Source organism: Danio rerio, chromosome 2 (assembly GCF_052040795.2).
Source record: "Danio rerio strain M-AB ecotype USA chromosome 2, GRCz13ab, whole genome shotgun sequence".
NCBI lineage: Eukaryota > Metazoa > Chordata > Actinopteri > Cypriniformes > Danionidae > Danio > Danio rerio.
This window is the reverse complement of record NC_141022.1, coordinates 54715118-54740046: the sequence shown is the minus strand read 5'-3', so window position 1 is coordinate 54740046 and position 24929 is coordinate 54715118. Positions and strand designations below refer to the sequence as shown.

At 38.8% G+C, this 24929-nt stretch overlaps 1 protein-coding gene and 1 long non-coding RNA gene across 4 annotated transcripts; one reads left to right on the top strand and one right to left on the bottom strand.

Moving 5' to 3' along the window:
• Positions 1–12332: 12332 nt before the first annotated feature.
• Positions 12333–21603, top strand: LOC147837257 (polymeric immunoglobulin receptor-like). 3 transcript variants are annotated; one of them, XM_087241557.1, is made up of 5 exons: positions 12333–12462; positions 18686–18985; positions 19089–19394; positions 21004–21043; positions 21133–21603. In XM_087241557.1, exons 2-5 carry the CDS (start codon positions 18697–18699, stop codon positions 21167–21169), a joined length of 672 nt encoding a protein of 223 aa, XP_087097683.1. In that variant the 5' UTR covers positions 12333–12462; positions 18686–18696; the 3' UTR covers positions 21170–21603. The 3 variants fall into 3 exon arrangements, with proteins under 3 accessions (XP_087097683.1, XP_087097681.1, XP_087097682.1); XM_087241556.1 differs by lacking the exon at positions 12333–12462 and adding an exon at positions 14265–14378; XM_087241555.1 differs by lacking the exons at positions 12333–12462; positions 21004–21043; positions 21133–21603 and adding an exon at positions 14221–14378 and having other exon boundaries at positions 19089–19909.
• Positions 15202–19915, bottom strand: LOC147846526 (uncharacterized). The gene is made up of 3 exons (XR_015479120.1): positions 18036–19915; positions 16287–17963; positions 15202–16234 (listed from the first exon to the last, which is right to left on the bottom strand). It is a non-coding gene; the product is annotated as an uncharacterized LOC147846526 (long non-coding RNA).
• Positions 21604–24929: the final 3326 nt, after the last annotated feature.

The window sequence follows — 24929 nt, the reverse complement described above, 5'->3', positions numbered from 1 at the left end:
CAAATAAGAAGAAGAAAAATGTTGGAAACCTGTAACTATTCACTTCCAAACTGGAAAAACAAATAAGTTGATGGTTACAGGGTTTTTTGTGTTTAACAGAAGAACTAAAGTAAAGCAGGTTTGTGACAAGTGAAGGATGAAAAAATAATGACATATTTTTCATGTTTGGGTGAACTATCTCTTTAAGTTAAACATTTACTCACAACAGACTCACAATACTGTTCTCAGGCACTATTTGTCATTTGTCTCCCTCTTGTGGAGCTGTTTGGGAATTACAGTTCTCAGATCAGTTAATGATGTGGGTTGAGTTAATTAGCAGAGGCTGTTATTTCAGATTAATAAGAAACCAAACATTTTTTTCACATTTTCAGGTTTGTTAGCAGCAGAAATTGTCATAGTTGGGTAAACTTAGGATGCAGTGAATGGGAGAGTACATCTAAAAAATGTTTTAATCCTATTGGCTCAAATAATAAAAGAATAACTCCACAATGGTGTCATTAAGATTTTCCGAAAAAGAAAAAGAATTGTGCAAGACTGATAGTGGCAGCCAGAAGAAAGGACAACATCAACAACTTGTTCTGCAACCTGGAGCTTACCTAGTATCTAAAAGAATGAGCATGGTGGTTATTTATTAGATACTATTCATTTATTAGATACTAGCACTTATTAAGGGCGACGCAGTGGCGCAGGTAGTGCTGTCGCCTCACAGCAAGAAGGTCGGTGGTTCGAATCTTGGCTCAGTTGGCGTTTCTGTGTGGAGTTTGCATGTTCTCCCTGCGTTCGCGTGGGTTTCCTCCGGGTGCTCCGGTTTCCCTAACAGTCCAAAGACATGCGCAGGGCCAGACGGCATCTGTGGACGTTTTTTGCTATTTCTGCAGAGAATTTTGGTAAAAATCTGCAGATTTCTGCTGAATTATTTTGGGAGTATCCAGCGGAGTATCATAACTAAAACCTTAATATATTAAATAAAAGGTAATAAATTACTGAATAAAATTGATTAAATTCAGATTTACACATTTACTCAAGTAAATAAACAGAATTAATGATGGGCTAAAAATCTGCAGAAATCTGCGGAATTCTGTGGAAAATCTGCGGAATTCTGTGGAAAATCAGCGGAAAATCTGCGGAATTCTGCGCTCACAGATTCCGTGTAGGCCTAGACATGCGGTACAGGTGAATTGGGTAGGATAAATTGTCCGTAGTATATGAGTGTGTGTGTGTTTCCCAGAGATGGGTTGCGTCTGGAAGGGCATCCGCTGCGTGAAAACACACTGGATAAGTTGGCGGTTCATTCCGCTGTGGCGACCCCAGATTAATAAAGGGACTAAGCAGACAAGAAAATGAATGAATAAATGAATGAATGAATAGTATTTGTATTAAAAATAAAAAAAAACATGATTACAGTAAATTTGGGTAAAAATAGATGAATCCCAACCATTGGCTTTTAAATGTAATAAAAAAAACTTAATTGGGCATTGGGGCTTATATAAATAATAATATAACATAGAAATAAATAAAACATTATATTGTAAATTAAATTTAATCGTTTACTGCAGCATTTTATTAGAGATGCAAATTCAATGGATGCAAAATCGCCTTTAATCAGTTTATTTACTGTTTTGATGTTTGTGTAAAGCACAATGGAGAGTGCAGTTTACTTTGATCTTTAGTTTTTTAGTATGATCATATGTAAATTGATTTTATACATCAGTTCATAAAAATTGTATTAGCAAGCTTACTGTTGAAACTCAAAGTTTTCTGTTTATTACTTGTGATTTTGCTGTTCTGCAATTGAAAATACTTTTAAACACACCTGAAACATAAAGATGCACCTTTCAGTGCTCAGTGTTTGATTTATGTGTGATTTTGTTTTTGAACAAAGTAATTTAATTCCTTTTATTTGTCAAGTTGTTTCATTTCTAACTAAATCAGCTTTTTGAATGAATAATTTGAATTTAATGATTCAATGAATCACTCGCTCATTATTAAAGGCTTGTTGCCACCTACTGGTATTTTAGTGTCATTTATTTAGGTCTATAATTCATGATAGGTCTAATGTTTCCGGAACAAACACACTCTAAAAAATACCTTTAAACAATCCTACACATTGCTATAAAAAGAGATGCATAAACACAAATTAAATGAGCTAAAGAGTCGTCTTTAAGAAAACATTTAACATTTTTCCAGAGCATTTTGGCAGCGCTTTAACATGTTTCACAGCTTTAACTTTCCCTTCTGATGTAAGCTTTTAACTTTTCTACACAGAGTTCAAACAGCAAATCTGGTAACATTATACATATTAGTCTCTATTTCAGAGGTCGCCACAGTAGAATGAACCGCCAACTTTTCCGGCATATGTTTTATGCCGCTGATGTCCTAGCTGCAAGCCAGTACTGGGAAATACCCATACACTCCCACATTCACACACACTCAAATATGGGCAATTTAGTTAATCAATTCAACTATAGCACATGTCTTTGGACTGTGGGGAAACCGGAGGACCAGGAGGAAACCCACGCTAACACGGGGAGAACATGCAAACTCCACACAGAAATGCCAATTGGACAGGCTGGAACTCGAACCAGTGATCTTCTTGCTGTAAGGCAACAGTGCTAACCACTGAGCCACCATGTGGCCTGTGTTTATTTACTGAAATAAAATTTTAATAATAGAATAAAACATATCAGATTACAATATCGAACAGCAAAAACCTTTTTTATGCAGCTAAAATAAGTGGAAGTGACAGCGCTGGCACTTATAATGTATTCATAATTCTGATCTCCAGCATTATTTGGTTTTCTGTCTCCTTCTTGTGGAGCTGTTTGGGATTTACAGTCCTCAGATCAGCTAATGATATGGGTTGAGCTAATTGGAGAAACCTAATAAAAACCCTATGCTGTGAAGAGGAGTCTGCAAAGAGATTTAGTTAGAAATAAAGAGAAAATGTGAGTTTTCTTGCAAGTTGGAGAATATAGTGAAATGCTTTTCCTTGTTTGCTCTGGCTTTTATTTCTTTTTAATAAGCTGCTGAAGGAAGGTTTTGTTATTATTGTGTTTTGGCTCTTCTTGTAAGTCTGAAAACAAAGTTCAGTTTGTCCTTCAACACTGAAAAAAGTGATGTAGTGCTCAGACAAATGCTTGCTCTCTATATTAACCTGTTACAAGGATCATTTACTTTGTGTTTGGGCTGTAGGTTAATAATTCTTGTTTGATGTTTATTTTTCCTGTTATTAAATTCCCTCTATTATGATTATTTAAGGGGTGACACTGTGGTGCAGTAGGTAGTGCTGTCACCTTGCAGCAAGAAGGTCGCTGGTTCGATTCTCGGCTGGGTCAGTTGGCATATTTGTGTAGAGTTTTCATGTTCTCCCTGGATTCGTGTGGGTTTCCTCATGGTGCTCCGGTTTTCCCCACAAAGACTTGTGGTACAGGTGAATTGGGCTGTAAGCTAAAATTGTCTGTAGTGTATATGTGTGAATGCATGTGTGTATGGGTGTTTCCCAGTCATGGGTTGCAACTGAAAGGGCATCAGCTGCGTAAAACATATCCTAAATAAGCCGAATAGAAAATGAATGAATGAAAGATTATTCAAGACAAAAGTCACATTTAAAAAAAAGTGTCCTTTTTACAATAGTATCTGGATCCAGCTTTTATGATGCAGGTTGAGATTGCATCAATCCGCGATGCAATGTCAGACACAATGCACTCAATGGAGTGAGTGACGTCACGGTGACAGGTAGGGTTAGGGGTGGGGTTAGGTGAGCGCAATAAAAAGCATTAGATGCAGCTCAAATTGCACTGCACCAGGTCTGCATCCAGACCCCTCTTCCTTTTTTGCCATTTGAGAAAGCAACATTGCAGCAACACAACAAAATACAATTGTTGTTTGAACATTTGTAGAACATTTAGGGCTCTATTTTGACGGTCCATGCGCAAAGCGCAAAATGCAGGACGCAAACGCTTTCAGGGCGGGTCAGAATGTATTTTAGCTAATATAAGGACAGAAAAATCTGCTTTGCGCCATGGCGCATGGTCTAAAAGGGTTGAGTTTATTTTCTTAATGAGTTATAGGTGTGTTTTGAGAATAAACCAATCAGAGTCTCATCTCCCATTCCCTTTAATAGCCTTGCGTCGCATAAGCGCATTTGCTATTTACATGACGTAAAGTAAGTGTAAGTGGAAAAAATGAGCATTTTACAAGCAAACAGTTAACAGTTTTTTGTTTTTGTTTTTTAACAGAAAACAGTTAAACAGAGATTCTACCGCGCGAGAATGATAGATAAATTATTAACTTTTACTTTCGCTCTCATGGATAGGGGAACCTTTACGCACAGACATCAATTAGCCTATAAATAATTAATTTAGTTTGTTAAGCGCAAATATTTGTTTCAAAACTATTTCTAAATTCAGTTCCCCTTCATGTGGGAACTTCGACGTGTGTCTGTATAAACAGACTTTGGGAGTGCTTTAGACGACCAATCTTTTCTGAAGATATAAAAACAGGCTCTACAGCTGAAACTGATGAGCCAATTAGGGCTATATTAGTCGGCTGTGTGAGTTAGTTCGTCAGAATTGTTGCTTCAGACCTGATCTGAGACTGAAGAACTCTTCTGCTGAGCTGACTTCCAACATTGAAGAAAGCCTTACCTTCACCAGTGTGGGAGAAGACGTGTAAGTGCCAGTCGAGCTGGGTTTCCCGTCCCCTTGGCGTTTCGCTGGTGATCTGAAAGAGCAGTTTACTGAAAGAGCAGAATTCCCTAAGAGAGCACACGGTTGTGCACCGCTTCTTTTTAAAGATGTCGTTTCGACCATGCGTTTCTGAATGCGGTGGTTTCCTCGCCCCGGATGACAGGCACGAGTATTGGGTCACATGCTTGGGGGTCCAACATGTTGATGCGGTGTTCGCGGACAGTTCTTGCCCGCATTGCGATGGCTTGACTGTTGCGCAACTGAGGTCGCAGCGAGCTCTTTTATTAGGGCAAGCCGCCTCTGCTGCTCCCCGCCAATCGGTTAGCACTCGGGCAGACCTGAGGATTACAGTGGGGGCTAATCCGTCGCCTTCGGGCCCGCGGACCCCTCGCTCCTCTCCAGTGCGCTCTGTTTCTGCTTCGAGTGTGAGCGCTGGTCCATCCTCCGGGCTGGCCGCGCTTGCATTAGATGACAACGGGGGCGTGACGTCTTGTGTGTATTAAGCAGAGTTTAGACCGAGTTTGTTTTGGTCTAAAAAAAAAATCTATTATAGTTTCTCAAAACAGCAACTCGCCAACAGTGCGCCTCAGAACACCTCCTTTTAAGACCAGAACGCCTATGGGCACACATATGAGCGCAAATGCATTTGCTATTTAAAGAGTGTAGCACAACGACTCAAAACCACTCTTGAGCCAAGCTGAAACTAGCAAACAAGTATCGCATCGCACCACATTGCGCCGGGTGAATGATAGGGCCCTTAATAAGTAATATGTCTAATCTATTTGTTTAGAGCCCACATGTAGATCTGTATCTGTTTATTGTATATTTATGTATTTTACATTTAAAAAACCTCCTCATCATAAACCATTTTACTTTTTTTTGTTTGCATTGATACAAAGATTGGGTATTTAAAGAGTCATGAACCCCTTTCTTTCAATTCAAGTCAACCTCAGAAATTTTGCCAAAAATGCTACATGATGTAGAGAACTGATCGTCTGATCCCCAAAGGCTTTGAACTGTATTAAAGGCCTAAAATGTCCAGCCATCGGGTGGGTATGGGATTGAGCCACTGGCAGGGAGAACTTGCAGAAGACTGGGATAACAATTCCTATGTGCTAGGGCCGACTGCAAAGGTGACCCACTGGCCTGCCATATAGTGAGAATCACCGTGTACATAAGTTATGGGGATGCTTGCTTCGTTTTCCAGTTTTACACGGATGAGTCTGTGTTTGATGAGAGCCATCAAGCTCCCAGTGTTTAGGGTGGCTGACACTGTTTTTCCATCCAGTGTTAACCGCCACGATGTGGCATCGACTGGAATGGTGTGATGCACCTTGCACTAACCAAGCACAGGTGATTTTTGAAGATAATTTGGTCAGTGTGGGCTCATCCATTGGGATGGGGAGTGCCACTAGCCTGCTGACAGGACTAGTCTACATTATGCTTGTTTTAAGCAAAAAAAAATAAATAAATAAATACATTTTGACTGATTATTTCTGAAAACAATCTTGATTTAGGAATTTTTCAATAGTATCTGGATGTAGACGTGCATATGCAAGCTAAGATGTGTACTGTGGTCTCAGACATGCAATGTCAGCTACAATGCACTCAGTGAAGCTAGTGACTTTATTGTGTGGGGTAGGGTGTGGTTAAGTGTGCGCCAGGGGTGGACTGGGACTAAAAATCAGCCCTGGCAATGTAGCCACAACAGCTCACATTACTACACCGACACAGCCCCATGCACGGACACGCACATTCACTACTTATTTTGGTGTATAGATGGTGAAATAATATAAGCAGTACCATATATGTAATAGATATTTAAACATTTAATGTATGTGACTGGAAGAAAAACAAATTTATATATGCGATCATTCATTCATTTTCTTTTCGGCTTAGTCCCTTTATTAATCTGGGATCACCACAGCGGAATGAACCGCCAACTTGTCCAGCATATGTTTTACACAGCAGATGCCCTCCAAAGTGCAACCCACTGTGAAACCACTACACAGCACATTCACACACATGCACTACGGATAATTAAGCCCTGCCCAATTCACCTACAGCACGTGTTTGGACTTGTGAGGGGAAACCAAGAGGAAACCCACGCGAACATGCAAACTCCACACAGAAACACCAACTAACCCAGCCGAGGCTCGAAAAAGCAACCTTCTTGCGCCCCTCTGCTGCCCTCTTTCGAGACTATTTCTGTTAATTTTATGCATTTGGCAGAGTTTGACTTTTTTTTTTTTTTTTTTTTTTGCTTTCTCTGAGCTTTTCGGCACCTCCTTTACTTTTTATGGTCCATCTCTGACCATTAGCTTGTGTTGCACTTACTGTTAGTTTGACATTCTAGCCAGATTTTGGGTCGGCCCATCTCGAAACCAGCCGGTCATTGCTGATTGGGCCAATGCTTAACATTTATTATTATTATTACTATTAGCATCATCATCATCATAATACTCACATCTTGCAAGAGATAAAAGCTGCCTGCGTGTAAAAACAATACATATTAAAAAATAAAAAATAAGAAAATAACTGAACGGCCCACATTTAAAAAATGGTCCGGCCCTTCTGGCATTTGCCAGAATTGCTAGATGGCCAGTCCACCCCTGGTGAGCGCATTAAATTCTATGCATGCTGCTCAGCTTCCATTCCCTGTCTGCATCTCGAACGCTCTCCAATTTTTAGGTGGAAGTTCACCATTCTCCAATTTTCGAAGCTCTTCTGATAAAAATGCTTGCATGCACAAACAGCTTAGCACAAACAGTAGTTGATGGCTGATCATGGTGTCAGCATTGTGATAAAGCCATTCAACATACCCAAACTCAAACACCATAGAAACAAACTCCTACAATCCTTCATAAACACCTGACCACTGCGAACACCCATCTTGGCAGGTCTGTTTTAGAAAGCATCACATGCTGTCATCAATAATTAAGAAGCAGGGTCTTCTCATAAGAAATCTCAGGCAGTGAGTAATAATGAAACACTGACGCATCATCACTCTACTAGCTGTTGAAGTTTACATCACCAATTTTGATCTCGTCCCAATGACGATTTTAAACCCAGAAAATAAAATTCATTCATTCATTTTCTTGTCAGCTTACAATATATGAATATATGTACAGGGATAGATAAACATGATTACAAGTGTATATGTTACAATGTATATATGTACAGGTTGCTATTAATAATCAGTAGTATGCAGATAAATAAGCATGATTACAAGTGTATATGTATAGTGGGTCTGTACATAATTACAAATGCCCATATGCAGTGGGTACGTACAGTTCAATAAGTAAACAGTTCAATGTGGTGCAGTGAATGTGCAAATTTTAAACGTGCAAATGTTAAACAGTGCAGTTATTGCGAGGAGTTTAAGTGAGAGGAGAGTGGGGGGTGTATTGGGGGGGCAAAAGACTCAGTGTGGGGCAGAGTTCAGGAGGGAGACAGCTCTGGGGAAAAGCTGTTCCTCATGCTGCTGGTTTTTGTCTGGGGGATCCTGAAGCGCCTGTCGGAGGGCAGGAGAGAAAACTGTCTGTGAGCGGGGTGAAAGGTGTCCTTCAGAATACTGCGTGCTCGGCGCAAACAGTGTTTCTTCTGGATGTCCTCTATGGCTGGCAGTGTGGTCCCTGTGATGCGTTGGGCAGTTTTCACCACCCGCTGCAGTGCCTTGCGCTCAGCAACAGAGCAGCTTCCATATCAGACTGTGACACAGTTTGTCAGGATGCTCTCTATTGTGCAGCGGTAGAAGTTCACCAGGACGGTTGATGAAAGCTGGTTCTTCTTCAGTTGCCTTAAGAAGAATAGGCGCTGGTGAGCCTTCTTGATCAGGCTGGAGGTGTTGGTGGACCAGGAAAGGTCCTTTGAGATGTGGGTCCCCAGGAACTTAAAGGATGAGACAGGCTCAACGGCCATCCCATTGATGTGAATGGGATCATGTGAGCCTGTTCGTCCCTTACTGAAGTCCACAATGAGCTCCTTGGTCTTGTTGGTGTTAAGGAGCAGATTATTGTCGGTGCACCAAGTAGCCAGATGCTGTATCTCCTCCCTGTAGGCCGTCTCATCATTGTTGCTGATTAGACCAATCACTGTGGTGTCATCTGCAAATTTGATGATGGTGTTGGATCTATTAACAGGCCTACAATCAATGGTAAAAAGGGAGTAGAGGAAGGGGCTCAGCACACAGCCCTGTGGTACACCAGTGTTGAGTGTGACGGTGGTGGAGCAGATGTGGCCTTGCAGAGTGCAGAATTGAGTGCAGAGTTGCAGAGTGATGTGTCGATATCCAGGTTCCTTAGTTTGATCAGTAACTTGGAGGGTATGACAGTGTTGAATGCTGAGCTGAAGTCAACAAACAGCATTCGTGCATAAGTGTTTTTATTGTCCAGGTGTGTGAGTACAGAGTGCAGTGCTATAGAGACTGCATTATCTGTGCTCCTGTTGTCACGGTAGGCAAACTGATGTGGGTCCAGTGTGGATGGCAGAGAGTCTTTTAGATGTGCAAGGACCAACCGCTCGAAGCACTTCATGATGATGGGTGTGAGTGCTACAGGGCGGTAGTCATTCAGGCATGTTGGGCTGGAGTGTTTGGGCACTGGCACAATAGAGGTGGTTTTAAAGCATGTTGGCACAGCTGCTAGGTTGAGCGACAGGTTGAAAATGTCTGTGAATACCCCAGCGAGCTGTTCTGCACATACTTTGAGGACACGCCCAGGAATACCGTCTGGTCCAGCAGCCTTACGCACATTGATACGACTCAGTGCGGTGTGTACTTCTGATGAGGTGAGTGTGATAGGTGAGTGGTCGGTGGAGGAAGTGATCCTGGTGTAGGGTTCTTTATTTTCTCTATCAAAGCGGGCATAAAAGTCATTTAGCTCGTTCAGGAAGGAGACGTCTTTGGCTGTGGACTGGCTGGGTTTGTAGTTGGTGATGGCCTGGATGCCCTGCCACATGCGCCGAGGATCAGAGTTGGAAAAGTGCTCCTCTAGCTTAAGCTTGTAGCAGTGCTTGGCCTTTTTGATGCCCCTCTTCAGATTAGCCCTGGAAGTGCTGTAGGCCTGTGCATCCCCTGATCTGAAGGCAGTGTTGCGTGCCTTCAGCAGGAGGCGCACCTCCTTGTTCATCCATAGCTTCTGATTCGGGTATGTGATGATTTGTTTCTGGGTTGTAACACTGTCTATGGTGGTGTTGATATATTCCAGAACAGAGGAAGTGTAACCGTCAATGTCTTTGTGAGAGCCATGTGTGGCCTGGGAAGCAAACATACCCCAGTCTGTGTGTTGAAACCTGTCCTGGAGTGTGGAGGCTGCCCCCGCTGGCCACACTTTGATGGTCCTCACTGATGGCTTCACACGGTCGATGAGGGGTGAGTATTTGGGGGTAAGGAACAAAGAAAGGTGATCTGACTGACCCAGGTGGGGAAGGGGGGTCACAGCATAGGCTTCAGCAATGTTTGTGTAAACATGGTCCAATGTTTTGTTTCCCCTTGTGTGGCAGAGAATGTTTTGATGGAATTTAGGGAGCACTGTCTTTAATTGCTAAGACATATAAAACTGTAAGGTTGTTGAACATTTGAAGTTCTAAAGCAGCTGTTTTTTTGAAAAAGACATGATAGTGTAATTAGAAACTGAATTGGAAATTACCTTATTTCAATATAGTCAGTCGTGAACTGAGGTGGGCCGGTCTAATGCTTGAAACTCCAGGGCTGAAAAGGAGTCCCACTCCGGCCCTGGATAGGGCCCATAGTTTTTTGTTCTTTGTAGTGTTTCAGGAGATACAGCACTTTTTTTAAGATCAAAAGATGCTACATTGCAAAAAATGATTTCCTTAATCACATTTTTTGTCTGGTTTCTAGTCCAAATATCTAAACAATCTTAAATCAAGAAGCATCTTCTAAACAAGAGAAACATATTGCCTTGTTGTCAGAAATAATGTCAAAATTAAGTGCGTTCTTTCTATTGTAAAACAAGCTAAATAAAAATTAAGTCAATTCAAGTAAATTAGGCACAAATAATGAGTAACAGTTAGAGTAACAGACTAGCAGTTAGAATGATAAATGGTTCTCGGTTTCAGTGCTTAAGGTTTAATGCAGATGATAAATGTAAATCTTTCAAAGTTGTTGCTACATCAATATATGTCAGCTGGCATTTACTGCACAATGAGTTGAATACTGTAACCTTAAAACATATATTTGTTTCTGTGTCTGTTTAAGGCATAATGCAGAATTAATTTATGACTAAATGGAGGATGAAGGCGACACATCAGCGTTTTAGAAGAAGATGAAACCTGTGATTTTTGCAGTTTTGCTAGATTTTGTTAAATAAATAAATTGAATATTCTTTGTGGATTTTAATTGTAAACAAAAAAAAAAACATGCATCTCCAATAAATGAATAAGTGCTTTTTCATCTACTGTATATGTGTGATCCGTCTGCGCATTGATGGATTTGCTCTTCAGTGTTTAGACTTTTAGCAGTGAAAATTAAACCACACTGAACTGAACTAAACTGATCTTCAACTCTGAAAACTGGACTGACACAGTTTGCATTTACTAGAACTTCTATGTTAAGCTGCTTTGACGCAATCTACATTGTGAAAGCGCTACATAAATAAAGATAAATTTAATTGATGTCATTTGTGTGATTTTTACCTCTTACACCCAAAATACCCAAAATGTGAGCAATATCTGTATCAGTTTTATAATGTACCTCTTTTCAGCTTAACAAATATCTGTCAGCAATATTTTAAACAGTCACATTGTATTTGTGATGTCTAGACATGTCTAAACTTGTCTGATGTCTGTGTTTCTAGTAGAACTTTCAGGCCATGTCCACATGGGTATTTTTGTAAAGAGTTTTCCCTGCTTTCATTTAAAAAAAAAATCTCTGTCCACATAATGCAAAAACAGACTGTGATGCATCCTTAGAGCATGCCAAACCAACAGGTGGTGATAGTGACACTTGTTGAGCTCTCAGTATTTTTGAGAGGAAATTGCGTATAAGTCAATAGGTGTGTTCGACATGAACAAGACGTAGTTGGAAAAAAGTACAAGACTGGTTGATAATAAAAAATGTGGATGCTGAAGGTTTGACTTTTACATTACAAGATGTACTATATGGAATTACTAAAGATTGCTCTAGTTTGCACGATTTGATAAATATGATAATTGTGTTAGCCAAATATTTTATTCATAAATGTAGATATTTCAAAACACCTCCATTACTTATTGTATTTAAAAAAGAACTTAAAATATTTTCAGATGCCCTGGTTAAAATAAAAACAAAAATTGCCTTAAAATGTTCAATTTATTTGTTGTATATAACTTGCCATAGATGATATATATGTTGTACTTATTTTTTATTTATTTATTTAACTTTTGCGTTTTCCTTTCACTCTTGGATTTATTTTAACTTTTTTTTTTTTTTTTTTGTATAGGCCTATTAGATTTGTATCTTTGTATATTATTTTGTGTTGAGCCTTCCATATATGACACACAAGTTGTAAAGTTGAATCCCATTTTGTTGTATTTGGATTTTGTATTTTCAATAAAAAAAAATTTTTTAAAAATGAACAAGACGTAGTTTGTACAGAATTCAGTTGCAGGTTTTCTGTCTCCCTCTTGTGGAGCTGTTTGGGACTTACAGTCCTCAGATGAGCTAATGTTGTGGGTTGTGCTAATTAGCGGAGGCTGATGATTCAGGTTAATGAGAAACCTTATAAAACCTTATGACTGAAGGAGGATGTGAAGGGATTTAGTGAGAGGGGGAAAAGTAAGTAATGCTGCATGTTTGCTTGCAGTGGGAGAGAAATATTTCCCTTTGTTCTCTTGGGCTTTTATTTAATTTCAAAGAGCTTCTGAAGGAAGGTTTTGTTATTTTGTGTTTTGGCTCTTCCTGTAAGCCTGGAACCAAATATCAGTTTGTCCTTCAACACAGAAAAAAAGTACTGTAGTGCTCAGACAAACACTTGCCCTTGGTATAAACTTGTTAAAAGGAACTTTTAAGTTTATATTGTGTTTGGTTTTAACAATGAGTGTTGCGTCTGTTCTCTATTTTTCTTCCTAAATTCCATCTATTATTATCCAAAATAAGATTCACAGAATTTACAACTCAAGTCCCTGCATGTAGGAAACTTGTCCTTTTATTGCCATTTGATAGAGCAAAATTGCAGCATCAAAAAATGAAACACAATATGAAATCGTTATTTTAATCAACAAATGTTACTACAATTTATAACACTTGATTTACAGTGGGGGGAAATAAGTATTGAACACATTGCAATCTTTCTGATTTTTGGTGATGTTGACGTGAAGTTTTTATCAGATGTTAGTAACAACCAAAAAAATCCATATATAAGAAAACTAAACTAATTACTTTACAAATAAAGTTCTAATAAAATTATAATGAAATAAAATTGTAATAAAATTAAATAACACAGGGGAATAGTATTGAATACATGAAGAAAGGGAGGTGTAGAAAGGCAGCAAAGGCCCAGACAGCAACTGAAATCTCTCAGTAGTTATTCAGCAACCCTCTGCCCTTCGTCAGTGCAAATGAATATCAGCTGCTTCAGTCCAACATCTATTATCAGGAAGATGAAACCAGGGTGGACATTTTAGCAACACGATAATCCAAAACACAGCAAAGGAAACTCTCAAATGCTCTTAGAGAAAGAAAATCAAGCTGTAGAATGGCCCAGACAATCACCTCACTTAAGACCGAAAGGAAATACAAAATAAAGATCAGATTAGATAGACGAGACCCACAGAATCATCAAGATATTTACACTCTGTTGAAGTCTGTGAAACAAAATCACACTTGAGCAATGCATGTTCATTCTTCATCTGAGAGGCGCCTTTAAGCTGCCATCAAAAAGCCTTTCATACAATATTAAGTATTAAACACATTTATTAGTTCAGTACTTTCTCTTTGAGTTAATCCGTTGTTGTTACACAATACATTTCTCAGATTTTTTTGTTTTGTTTTTGTTTTATTTTTTATGTTTGTATTGTTTGGGTTTTTACCAAAACCAGGCTCAATTGCTTGTCAACAGCTCCCTTAGAAATATTACTCCTAAGAAAATGATCAGTTCTCACCATTTACATTGACTTTGCTCTAGGTTAACATATATTCTTTTTGAAAACCATTTAACACAGCTTTTTTTCCACACACAGTATGTAATAACTCAGTATGCAGTGCTGTAAAACTTAGTTCATTGATCCTTTGAATTGCATTGTTTTCTTAGCACAAGACAATATTAGTTTCCTTGCTGGAATCATTCTTAGTCAATTGTTTTGTTGCCAGATCTGAGTGTCATTGCTGTGTTCACATATACAAAACAAAACAAAACAAAACAAAAAAACAGAGCTCAGGCAAAAAACAAGACAGTTTTGAAACTACTAATACAAAACAGTCTTATTGGTCTTTATACTGAGCCTTGCAGTACTCCATAAAAATATTACTGTTAGAGGAAATCAGCACTTTTATTTGTTGATATTTTGCAAAACCTTATACATACTGAGTTCTGCACAGAAAGGATCTGTCTCTGATAAGGAGTAGCAGCTCATTTCTATCTGAAATCTCTCAGGAAGTGCGATGTTAATTTCAGCATCTGTCTTTTGCTCTCTCTGAACATCATCACATGGCTCCATTTCTGATTCTCTTGGGTGTTTTACTAAATACTTCAGGTAAGCTACAGAAAATAAACATTTAGATACAATGTTTAAGCTTGTTTTTGTATATGCTAAATTATTCTTTTGTGCTATCTGTAGCTGAAGTTCTTTCTTTTTGCTTTTGTTCGTTTATTAGAAGACACTGCAGGGTCAGTTAGATGTATGTCACATTGAAATTATTCCACTATACAATTTTGTTTATATACAGTTGAAGTCAGAATTATTAGCCCACCTTTGAAATGTTCTTTTCTTTTTTAAATATTTCCCAAATGGTGTTTAACAGAGCAAGGAAATGTTCACAGTATGTCTGATAATATTTTTTCTTCTGGAGAAAGTATTATTTGTTTTATTTCGGCTAGAATAAAAGCAGTTTTTAATTTTTTGAAAAAAATTTTAGGGACAAAATTATTAGCCACTTTTTTTTTTTTTTTTTTTGATAGACTACAGAACAAACCATCATTATACAATAACTTGCCTAATTACCCTAACCTGCCTACTTAACTTAACTAACCTAGTTAAGTTTTTAAATGTCACTTTAAGCTGTATAGAAGTGTCTTGAAAAATATCTAGTCTAATATTATTTACTGTCATCATGGCAAAGATAAAATAAATCAGTTATTAGAAATGAGTTATTAAAACTATTATGTTTAGAAATGTGTTGAAAAAAAAACTTCTCTCCATTAAACAGAAATTGGGGAAAAAAATAACAGGGGCAAATAATTCAGGGGGGCTAATAATTCTGACTTTAACTGTACATATCATTTGTACACAAAGGAAATGTATTTAATTTTATATTTTGTCAGACACTTTTTTTATCTTTCTTTCTTTCCTTTTTTATGTCTCAGTACCACAAAATTGCGACATCAATTTTTTAACGTGTGAAAAAAGTTTCATAATCAGCATGCTGACTTTCAAGAAAGATATCATTTTTTTAGATATGTTAATTTTCATTTTAAAACAAACCACACCAATGTTTTTATGGAATTTAAACATTATAGTTATAGAATATTTTAAAAAGTAAAGTGTAAAGATACCTATAAACATACAGTGGGAGAAATAAGTATTGAACGATATCAATGTTAATTTTATTTCAACACAACCAAAGGTTGAACAATATTGCTGCACAATACAAACCACAAAGAGTAAGATATAAAATTATAGCTAAGACAAACAATTCTCAAGGATCAAATGCCAAAAAGGTAAGTTTTCAACCAAGATTTAAAAACAGACAGATACTGTATAATATAGATTTAATACAGAGGGGCAGAGCAATCCACAACCTAGGACCAGCTACTGCAAAAGCACGATCACCCCTGCATTTCAGCCTCGACTTAGGAATGCATAATAATCTCTGGCTCGATGACACAAGAGACCAACCAGGCTGATGTTTAGTCAACAGATCTGACAAATAAGAAGGCCAAGCCATTTAGTGATTTAAAAACCAAGAGAAGAATGTTAAAACAATACACGGAGCAAAGAGTGTAAGACTGGTGTGATGTGGTCATAATTTTTCAACCTAGGCTCATTCTAAAAGCGTACCTCTATATGGATTTCTGGAGGCCCCGAAATACCTCCCAGGAGGTACGTATTTTTGCAGTTTTTGTTTTCACGTATCCACGAAAGGCAGATTTTTATGCTTGTTCAGATGTCAAATTTCTTTTGCGAGTGCCATTCGCGCCTGCTGTGCTCGCATAAACCCACCAGAGGCCGCTGTTGACTGATTGTTTGACTGACTGAATGACTGACCAACCAATCGACCCACCCTCCGCCTTTCCTGAAACCACCCAATTTTAACGATTGACCCGCTCGACCTTTTCCCTAAACCCAACCAACAATTTTCAAAAGCAATCTATAAAAAGAAAAGCCCTTGTCTGATTTTTACAACATTTTCAGATTTTGCCACATTCTCACCCTGTTATTTACTTGCTCATTTAATTTTTTTGGATTCTGTTTTTTTCTTACCATCTTTCTGAAACCGTTCTTCACCGGACTCGAACCCTGTCATCAGGGTCAACTATGCTCTGTGTCTCAAGTCCACCAACATACATGATGAGCTAACTGGACAAACCAACACAGGCTCATTCTGAAAACGTAGTCCAGCGGACATTTCTGGAGACCATGAATTATGTAGCTGGAGGTACGTATGGCTGCATTTCATTTTTTTAAACAAAAACTACAGGGCGGTAGAACGTTGTTCCTTTTGGCGCTTACCGGCTTACCTCCGTGTGGAGGGCTTTCCCGCAGCAACCAGTTTGTCCAGATAGCTTGTCGTGTACGTCAGCTGACTTGAGACGCAGAGAGAAGTTGACCATGATGACTGGGTTAGAGTCCAGGGAACAGCGGTTCCAGAAATCAGGTAAAACAAAAACAGAATCCAAAAAATAAAATGATCAAGTGAACAGCAGGGTGAGAATGTGGTTAAATCCGAAAACGTGGTACAAATCAGACGAGGGCTTTTCTTTTTCTGGACGGCTTTTGTAAACCGTCAGTTGGGTTTAGGAGAGTAAGCGGGTGGGTGGGTCAATTGCTAAAATTAGTTGGGTTTAGGGAAGGAGGAGGATGGGTCAGTCGATTGGCCAGTCGCCCAGTCAATCATTTAGTCAGTCAACAGCGGCCTCTGGTGGGTTTACGCAAGAACAGCACAGGTGCGAACGGCACTCATGAGAGACATTTAAGATGCAAAAAAGCCCACACAGTGGCCTCTCACGGATTCACCAAAACAAAAACTGCAAAAATACGTACCTCCTGGGACGCATTTCGCAGTCTCCAGAGACATCCACCGCGGTGACTGAAACTCTGCACAAGACTTTTGGCCAGCGGAGAAATTAAAATGGTCGTGCCGAACTGAATCTGGTTCTCTCAAGGTTTTTTTTCTTCACTCCCATCAGGTGAAGTTTTTTTCCCCTCTCCGCTGTCGCCACTGGCTCGCATGGTTCAGGATTGGTAGAGCTACGCATCGATGAATTTGCTCTTCAGTGTTTGAACTCTCAGTAATGATTAAATCACACTGAACCGAGCTAAACTGAACTGAACTTAAACACTAAAAACTAAACTACACTGTTCCAGTTACTATGACCATTTATGTGAAGCTGCTTTGACACAATCTACATTGTAAATGCGCTATACAAATAAAGCTGAATTGAATTGAATTGAATCCACAGGACTATGCTTTCAGAATGAACCTGTGTTGGGACAAATTGGTTTCAGTAGGAAAGCCATCCACACGGAGGTAAGCGGTCAGCTGGTAAGCGCGAAAAGAAATGGTGTTATAACGCACCTTAGTGTTCGTTTAAAAAAATAAATGCAGCCAAACTGTATGTACCTCTGGCTACATAATTTGCGGTCTCCAGAAATGTGTATATAGGACTACGTTTTCAGAATGAGCCTATGTTGTATTTTTGGTACCAGTGAAAAGCCTTGAAAAAACTGAAAAGCCAGCATTTTGAACAAACTGTAAATAAGATAAAGTTGTCAGACTCATTCCAAAATATAATGAGTTACAGTAGTCCAACCTAAAGGTAATACAATCTAATATTTTTTTCAAAATCTTTTCTAGATAGAATAGGTTTAAACATGTTGTTTTTTCTGGGAATAGCATTACTAAAGGAGCTGTTGACATGGATTTGATCCAGATTTTGGTAAACTTTAACAATACAAACATAAAAATAAAACAAAACAATAAAAATCTGACAAATGTGTCTGTAATAACAACGAAGAGACACAAGGCGAAAGACCTAAAATAAATAAACACATTACTTTATAGGAAAGGCTTTTATAGTGATTAAAGACACCTCATTGAGAATGAAGTCACATGCGTTGCTCAGGTGTGATTGTTTTCACAGACTTCAGAGTGTAAAAATCTTGATGGTTATGTTGGTCTTGTCTATCAAATCTAAGCTTTAATTTGTAAATATTATGTTGGATCCAAGTCAGGTGATTGGCCGGGCCATTCTACAGCTTGATTTTCTTTCTCTGAAAGCATTTAAGAGTTTCCTTGGCTGTGTTTTGGATAATTGTCTTGCTGAAATGTCCTCCCTTGTTTCATTTTCATCATCCTGATAATGTAGATGTTGGACTGAAGCAGCTAATATTCATTTACACTGATGAAGTGCAGAGGATTGCTGAAGAACTGAGAGATTTTAGCTGCTGTCTGGGTCTTCACTGCCTTTCTACACCTCCCTTTCTTCATGTGTTCAATGCTTTTTCCCTGCGTCATATGGATTTCTCTGGTTGTTACCAACATCCGGTGATCAACAGCAACAGCACCTTTTGAAAATGTTTTCTATGAGTAATGTTTACATATTTGTTTGTGTTGTTTTTAGGAACTCTGAGCATGAAGACTTTAGATCGTGTAACTGTGAGTAATGGAGGAGCCATCACAATCCCCTGTCTGTATGAAAATAAGTATAAACTAGACTCAAAGAACTGGTGTAAAGGGAAAGCTTGGCTTACCTGCAAAACTATAGCACATGCAAACCATACTGGAATATGGACAATAACTGATCATCCAGCTGACAATATTTTCACTGTGACACTCAACAAAGCAAAGTCCTCCAACTCTGGATATTACTGGTGTGCTGCAGAGAGTGACAGAACATCTTTGTATTTAACAGTACAAGAAGGTAAAGAAGGTTTATTTGTGGTATTCATTTTTGTTTGGCTTCTTAACTATCAGAAGTTTCGATGTAACAAAATTGCATAATTCAGAATGTATTTGTGTTTCAGCTCCTGATGTGTCTGTGGTGAACAGCAGTGTGCTTGGACATGAAGGTGATGATGTCAGAGTCCAGTGTTTCTACAGTTCTGCATATCAGAATGAACTCAAACGCTGGTGCAGAATGAAAGATCAGAAGTGTTTTACAGAGAAGAAGTCTGACGCATCCCAGAATTCATCAGTGCAGATCAGTGATGATGGTGAAAGCTTTAGTGTGCTGATGACTGGACTGAGACTCTCTGATTCTGGATGGTATTTCTGCTCTGCTGGAGATCTGCAGGTTCCTGTTCGACTCACTGTAACAAAGAATAAAGCAGGTACTTCTCTGACAATAATCCTAAATGTTTTGCTTCCTTTTGCTTCCAGTGTCAGTGTCATAAAGATGAAAAGTCCTGACACCATTTTTTATGAACAAGATAGTCAAATGGCTTTGTCATGTTTTCATTATGACAGTTTACTCTCTACATTTTTTCCAATGTACAAAAAAGTACCAAAAGTTTCAAAAAAACACTTCCTGAATACGCTGAATCTTGTTCATAAACAATGGTGTCAGGACTTTTCATCTGGATGGCACTGACACTTTTATTGACATTAACACTTGCTTTTGAGGAATGAGTTTGCGATTTTGATCAAATGACTCGCTTTTGCAGGTTATCATCTAGGTTTGGCAGTTTGCACTAATTGCTTTAAGAAATGCATTAACTGTTGTGCAAATGTAAATAGTGTTGTGAGAAATGCACCAATGCGACTGAGAAAAACTGTAGTTCAAGTTCATTTATTTATAAAGCAGATTTAAAAGCAGTCACAAGACTGACCAAAAAGCTGTACATAAGACAAGGTAAAAAACATAAAAAGAATATAAAAACATAGAAATAAAGCAAGCGAAACATCTGTAAAAATGTAAAAAAAATTGCGGTAGAATGAACTATTAAAATAATCTTAAAAAGCCAAGCTAAAAAGGTAGGTTTTAAGATGATTTAAAAATGGATAATGGTGGAGTCATTCTGATCTCAAGGGACAAGGTGTTCCACAACCGAGGACCTGCCACAGAGAAAGCTCTGTCCCCTCTACGTTTCAGCCTAGAATTTGGAACTGACAGAAGATTCTGCTCAGTCGACCTAAGAGATCTCACAGGAGTGTAGGGATGAAGCAGCTCTGCCCTAGGATAGGGCTAGGATAGGATAGGGCTAGATTGTGGAGGGATTTATAAACCAGTAAAAGCACTTTAAAATCAATTCTGAATTTCACAGGCAGCCAATGAAGGCCTCTTAGAAGAGGGGTAATGTGGCCATGTTTTCTGCTGTTACATACAGTATAAATCTAGCAGCAGCGTTTTGGACCAGCTGAAGGCGAGAAATCTGGGATTTTGACATGCCACAGTAAAGTTCATTGCAGTAATCTAATCGTGATGTAATAAAAGCGTGGACAGCCATCTCTAGAGTGGTGGGATTTAAAAAGTGTTTAACTTTTAGACAGCAGACGTAATTGATAAAAACTGGAGCCAATAACCGAACTGATCTGTTTGTCAAGTTTTAATGACTCATCAAAGATGACACCCAGATTGCGGACACAGGGCGATCTGAAGGCAGATTAGCAGCCCAAATCTAGGTAAGAGGCCTGAACGTTTTCAGTAGGACTGAAGACAATCACCTCTGTTTTATCTTCATTTAATGATAAAAAATTGTGGGACAGCCATATTTTGATCTCATCCAAGCACCTTAGTAAAGTACTGAGTGCGAGAGGGTCGTTCCTCTTAATAGGTTAGTAAATCTGGGTGTCGTCAGCATAAAAATGGAAAGACACCCCATGACTTCTTTAAATGGCACCTAGCGGAAGCACATATAATGAAAAAAGTGAGGGAGCTAAGACTGAGCCTGACTGTAAAGTCAAAACCTAACAAGCTTTTTATTTTTTAACTTTTGACAGACAAGTATGTTGCCAGCCAAACTGTGCCTGAGGAAAACATGTGAGTGTTTTCATTATCAAGATGATTTAGCAACATCAAACCTTGAAACGCTTCCGCCGCTGATGGTTTGCACTTGTATTTTGTTTCAGATGGAACACGGGGTCTTTCTGTTTGTCACGGAAGTAGAGCTTCTTCATATCAACCTTAAGAAAAAAGGATACTTAATTGTAAAGCTTTACAATTTTTTTCATTTCTCAAATTGACCTGATCTCGACTCAAGTTAAGATACTTGGGGGTTTTATGATGGGGTCACATGTTGATTGGTCAGTTTGTTAAATATACTAAAAGAGGTCAATTTTACTCCTGCACTGCTCCTCTCCTGCTCTAGAGTTTATCTTCTCTGACTCTACTGCTATCAGGCTCTCTCTGTTCTTTGTCTCTCTCTGTCTCCCTCCCTCCTTTTTTTCTACCTCTCTCGGGTAACTTTATTTTTACATTTGAGTTGGGACCATTAACATCATGTTTTTACCATTTCATATTTGATCATTTTATACAGTTGTTTGTAATTAATTCAGTTGTAACCATTAAGAATTATTGTCATTAAATCATCTCATTTTCAAGTATTTGTGAATTACTTTTAATTTAACATCAACACTTTATTGCTCCTTATTGCAATACAATGCAGTCACATAATAGCAAAGCTCTCCCACATTTTTAGAGAACACAAAAGACTTATTTTAAATCTTGAAGAAGGGGTTAAATAGGTGCCCTTTAAATCGTTCAATCGCTGGCACTTCTACCTCCATCCAGTAGAAGGTGGTGTTGTCTTGGAACAGGGCTGGGTGTAAGCTGAAGAAGCATTTGGTGAAGGAAAATCTAAATTTAAGGTGATCTCTGTGAAAGTAAATTCAAAAGCAGTCAAAAAGGATTTTCCCACTTTTAGCTTGTGGCTGATGAAGGGCACAAGGTATTGTTTATGTTTTAATGAGCGAAATTTGAAAGACTTTGTCTATCTTGACAGTTTATGCTTTGTTGACGGCCTTTGTTTAATTGTTGTTAGCACATATATAGGTATTTTGAATATCAGTGATGTCCACATTATATGTTAGTTTTGTAAAAATTGCATGTAATTTATTTTTATTACTATTTTCTTATAATTTGCACTCTAAATATGACATTAACAGCCATTAAGGTCTTTATTTTGGTCATGTTTTAGGTTTATCTCTCTAAATGAGATCGCCTATTGTACTAAAATTAATTAATCATTGTTTATATTACAGTCTAATAGGACATTGTTGCAATTCATAAAATCATAAATGCTTTATCTGCATTAAATATTGTTAGTGTTAGTGCAGTTTATTGGCTTGTTGTGAGCAGTTGTTTAGCATAATTTCAAGGATATGTGTAATGAGTTGGGATGTAACGGTATCAGAATTTCATGGTACGGTAATACCTCGGTATGAATGTCACGGTACGGTATTTATTGAATCATTTACAGGAAAAAACAAAACTTATGAAAATACTCCAAAAAAGTGCCAAAAGTGTCAATGACATACAAATTAGCCATCTATCTGTAAGCTTTGAAACAGGAACTTCAATTTTAATGACAAAAAACTATTAAACCATGTAAAAAAATAAAGTTTCAATTTAGTAGTGTTGAAAACTCATCACATTCAACATTTAATCACTCACTCACTTAGATAGAGATGGGTTTAAAGGAAAATTATCATATAAATATAATCTGGTAAAAGCTGGTATCTCTGGGTATTTACAATGTCCCCTGCAACAGAAAAAAACCCTCTCATTTGGGACTGAGGTTTCTGGGACAGAGAGATATGACTTGGCCCAGGTTGACAGCAGTGGGTAACGTTGTGCATTGTCTTTCCCCCACTTGAGAGGACAAACCATGAGTGAGATAAAGATCTCATGTCTGCATCAATCTGAACAGTGTGCTGTGTTTCTGCAGTCCCCATGACTGTTATTAGTCGTGTTCCCCAACTTGCAGGCACGTGCACACACAGGGCTCAACCTGTGCAGTGCACATGCCCTTTTTAGTCATGTGTAACCCATCAGATAATGATGAGTGAATAATAGCCACAAAACTTAATCAGAACTCTTTGACTCATTCAAACAGTTTTTATTATAGAGTACAAAACCAGTTACTCGTTAAAACATTGCATAAATGGGGCAATTTCAATTTAAAAAAAGAGAATGCTAAAGTAAGCAACACAAAATAACAAAACATTCAGGGCAAACCTTAGGCCTACAACGGGGCAGGACGAAGTGTGAGAAGATGCAACAGATGAGAAGCTCTTAACTCCCAGTAGCACAGCAATCACACTACAGCAACCACAGCACTCCAAAAATATACACAAATCACCACAAACCATTAAAGGGTCCCACCACCTCACCAGTGCCAGTCACACCCACGGAGGAGACGAGCGGCTGCCCTTTAACACACAAGAGTAACAAAACAAACCAAAGAAAAAGTTACAATAATATTTGTACACAGCACACAACAAACAGGGCCTTTCACCTAAATCAACAAACAAAAATAGTAACAATAGTCGTGCTAGTCCTGTAACACAAAAACGACTTAATAAATATTTGTGAATATTAAATCTGCATTAAAATGGCTTTGGATAAAATTCAAATACCTTACATAACTGGACCTAACCGAAAGGAATTAAAACCCAACCCAGAGTTTCTTCTTAGAGAACCTATAAAACCATTTTATTTAAATAATCACATTATGTAATAGTAAATATTAAAGTAGCATTTTAAGTTCCTTTTACCTTTTGAATGCAATTCACACAAGTAGCATATCAGTTAAAATCTGCCGACTGTGTCACCAGGCCAATCACCATTAACACGGGTGGGATTCTGAAACACAACACAATAAAGTAACTGTTTACCCCGCCTTTCTTCTCGCATTTCCTACCTCGCAATAAATCCCATGCGTGAGGGCACTTTATATCCTCCGCTACACAGAGCTGATCTAACAACATATTCTTCTAAATGCATGCAATCAAACTTGAAATGATGACATCAAATAAACAAACAGCTCTCCTGACACAATGAACAAGCAAAGTCACAATTACTATAATAGTTAGCGAACAAATTACCTGCTTGATACCCACTTGTTTGTAGCCTCAACGAATGACAACCAAAAGCACGCTATGCTGTTGTGCGTCTATTTATAGCGCGTACTGACACCTATTACGCTACGTTACGCTCTGCTACGGACTTATGGGAAATGTAGTGCCAAGCCCATACGTCGCCCCATCACACATGGATAGAAAGTTCCCTTCCAAAATGATTAAAAGTGCCCCCGCGACGCGACACACCCTCCATCCCGCTTTACAGTACGCGCGCGACAACACCGCTATTCAGTACGCGCGCGACAACACAGCTGATCAGAACGCACGCGACAACAACGCTATTCAGTACGCGCACGACAACACAGCTGATCAGAACGCGCGCGACAACACTGCTATTCAGTACGCGCGCGACAACACAGCTGATCAGAACGCACGCGACAACAACGCTATTCAGTACGCGCACGACAACACAGCTGATCAGAACGCGCGCGACAACACTGCTATTCAGTACGCGCGCGACAACACAGCTGATCAGAACGCACGCGACAACACCGCTATTCAGTACGCGCACGACAACACAGCTGATCAGAACGCACGCGACAACAACGCTATTCAGTACGCGCGCGACAAAACAGCTAATCAGAACGCACGCGACAACACCGCTATTCAGTACGCGCGCGACAACACCGCTATTCAGTACGCGCGCGACAACACAGCTGATCAGAACGCACGCGACAACACCGCTATTCAGTACGCGCGCGACAACACAGCTGATCAGAACGCACGCGACAACACCGCTATTCAGTACACGCACAACAACACAGCTGATCAGAACGCACGCGACA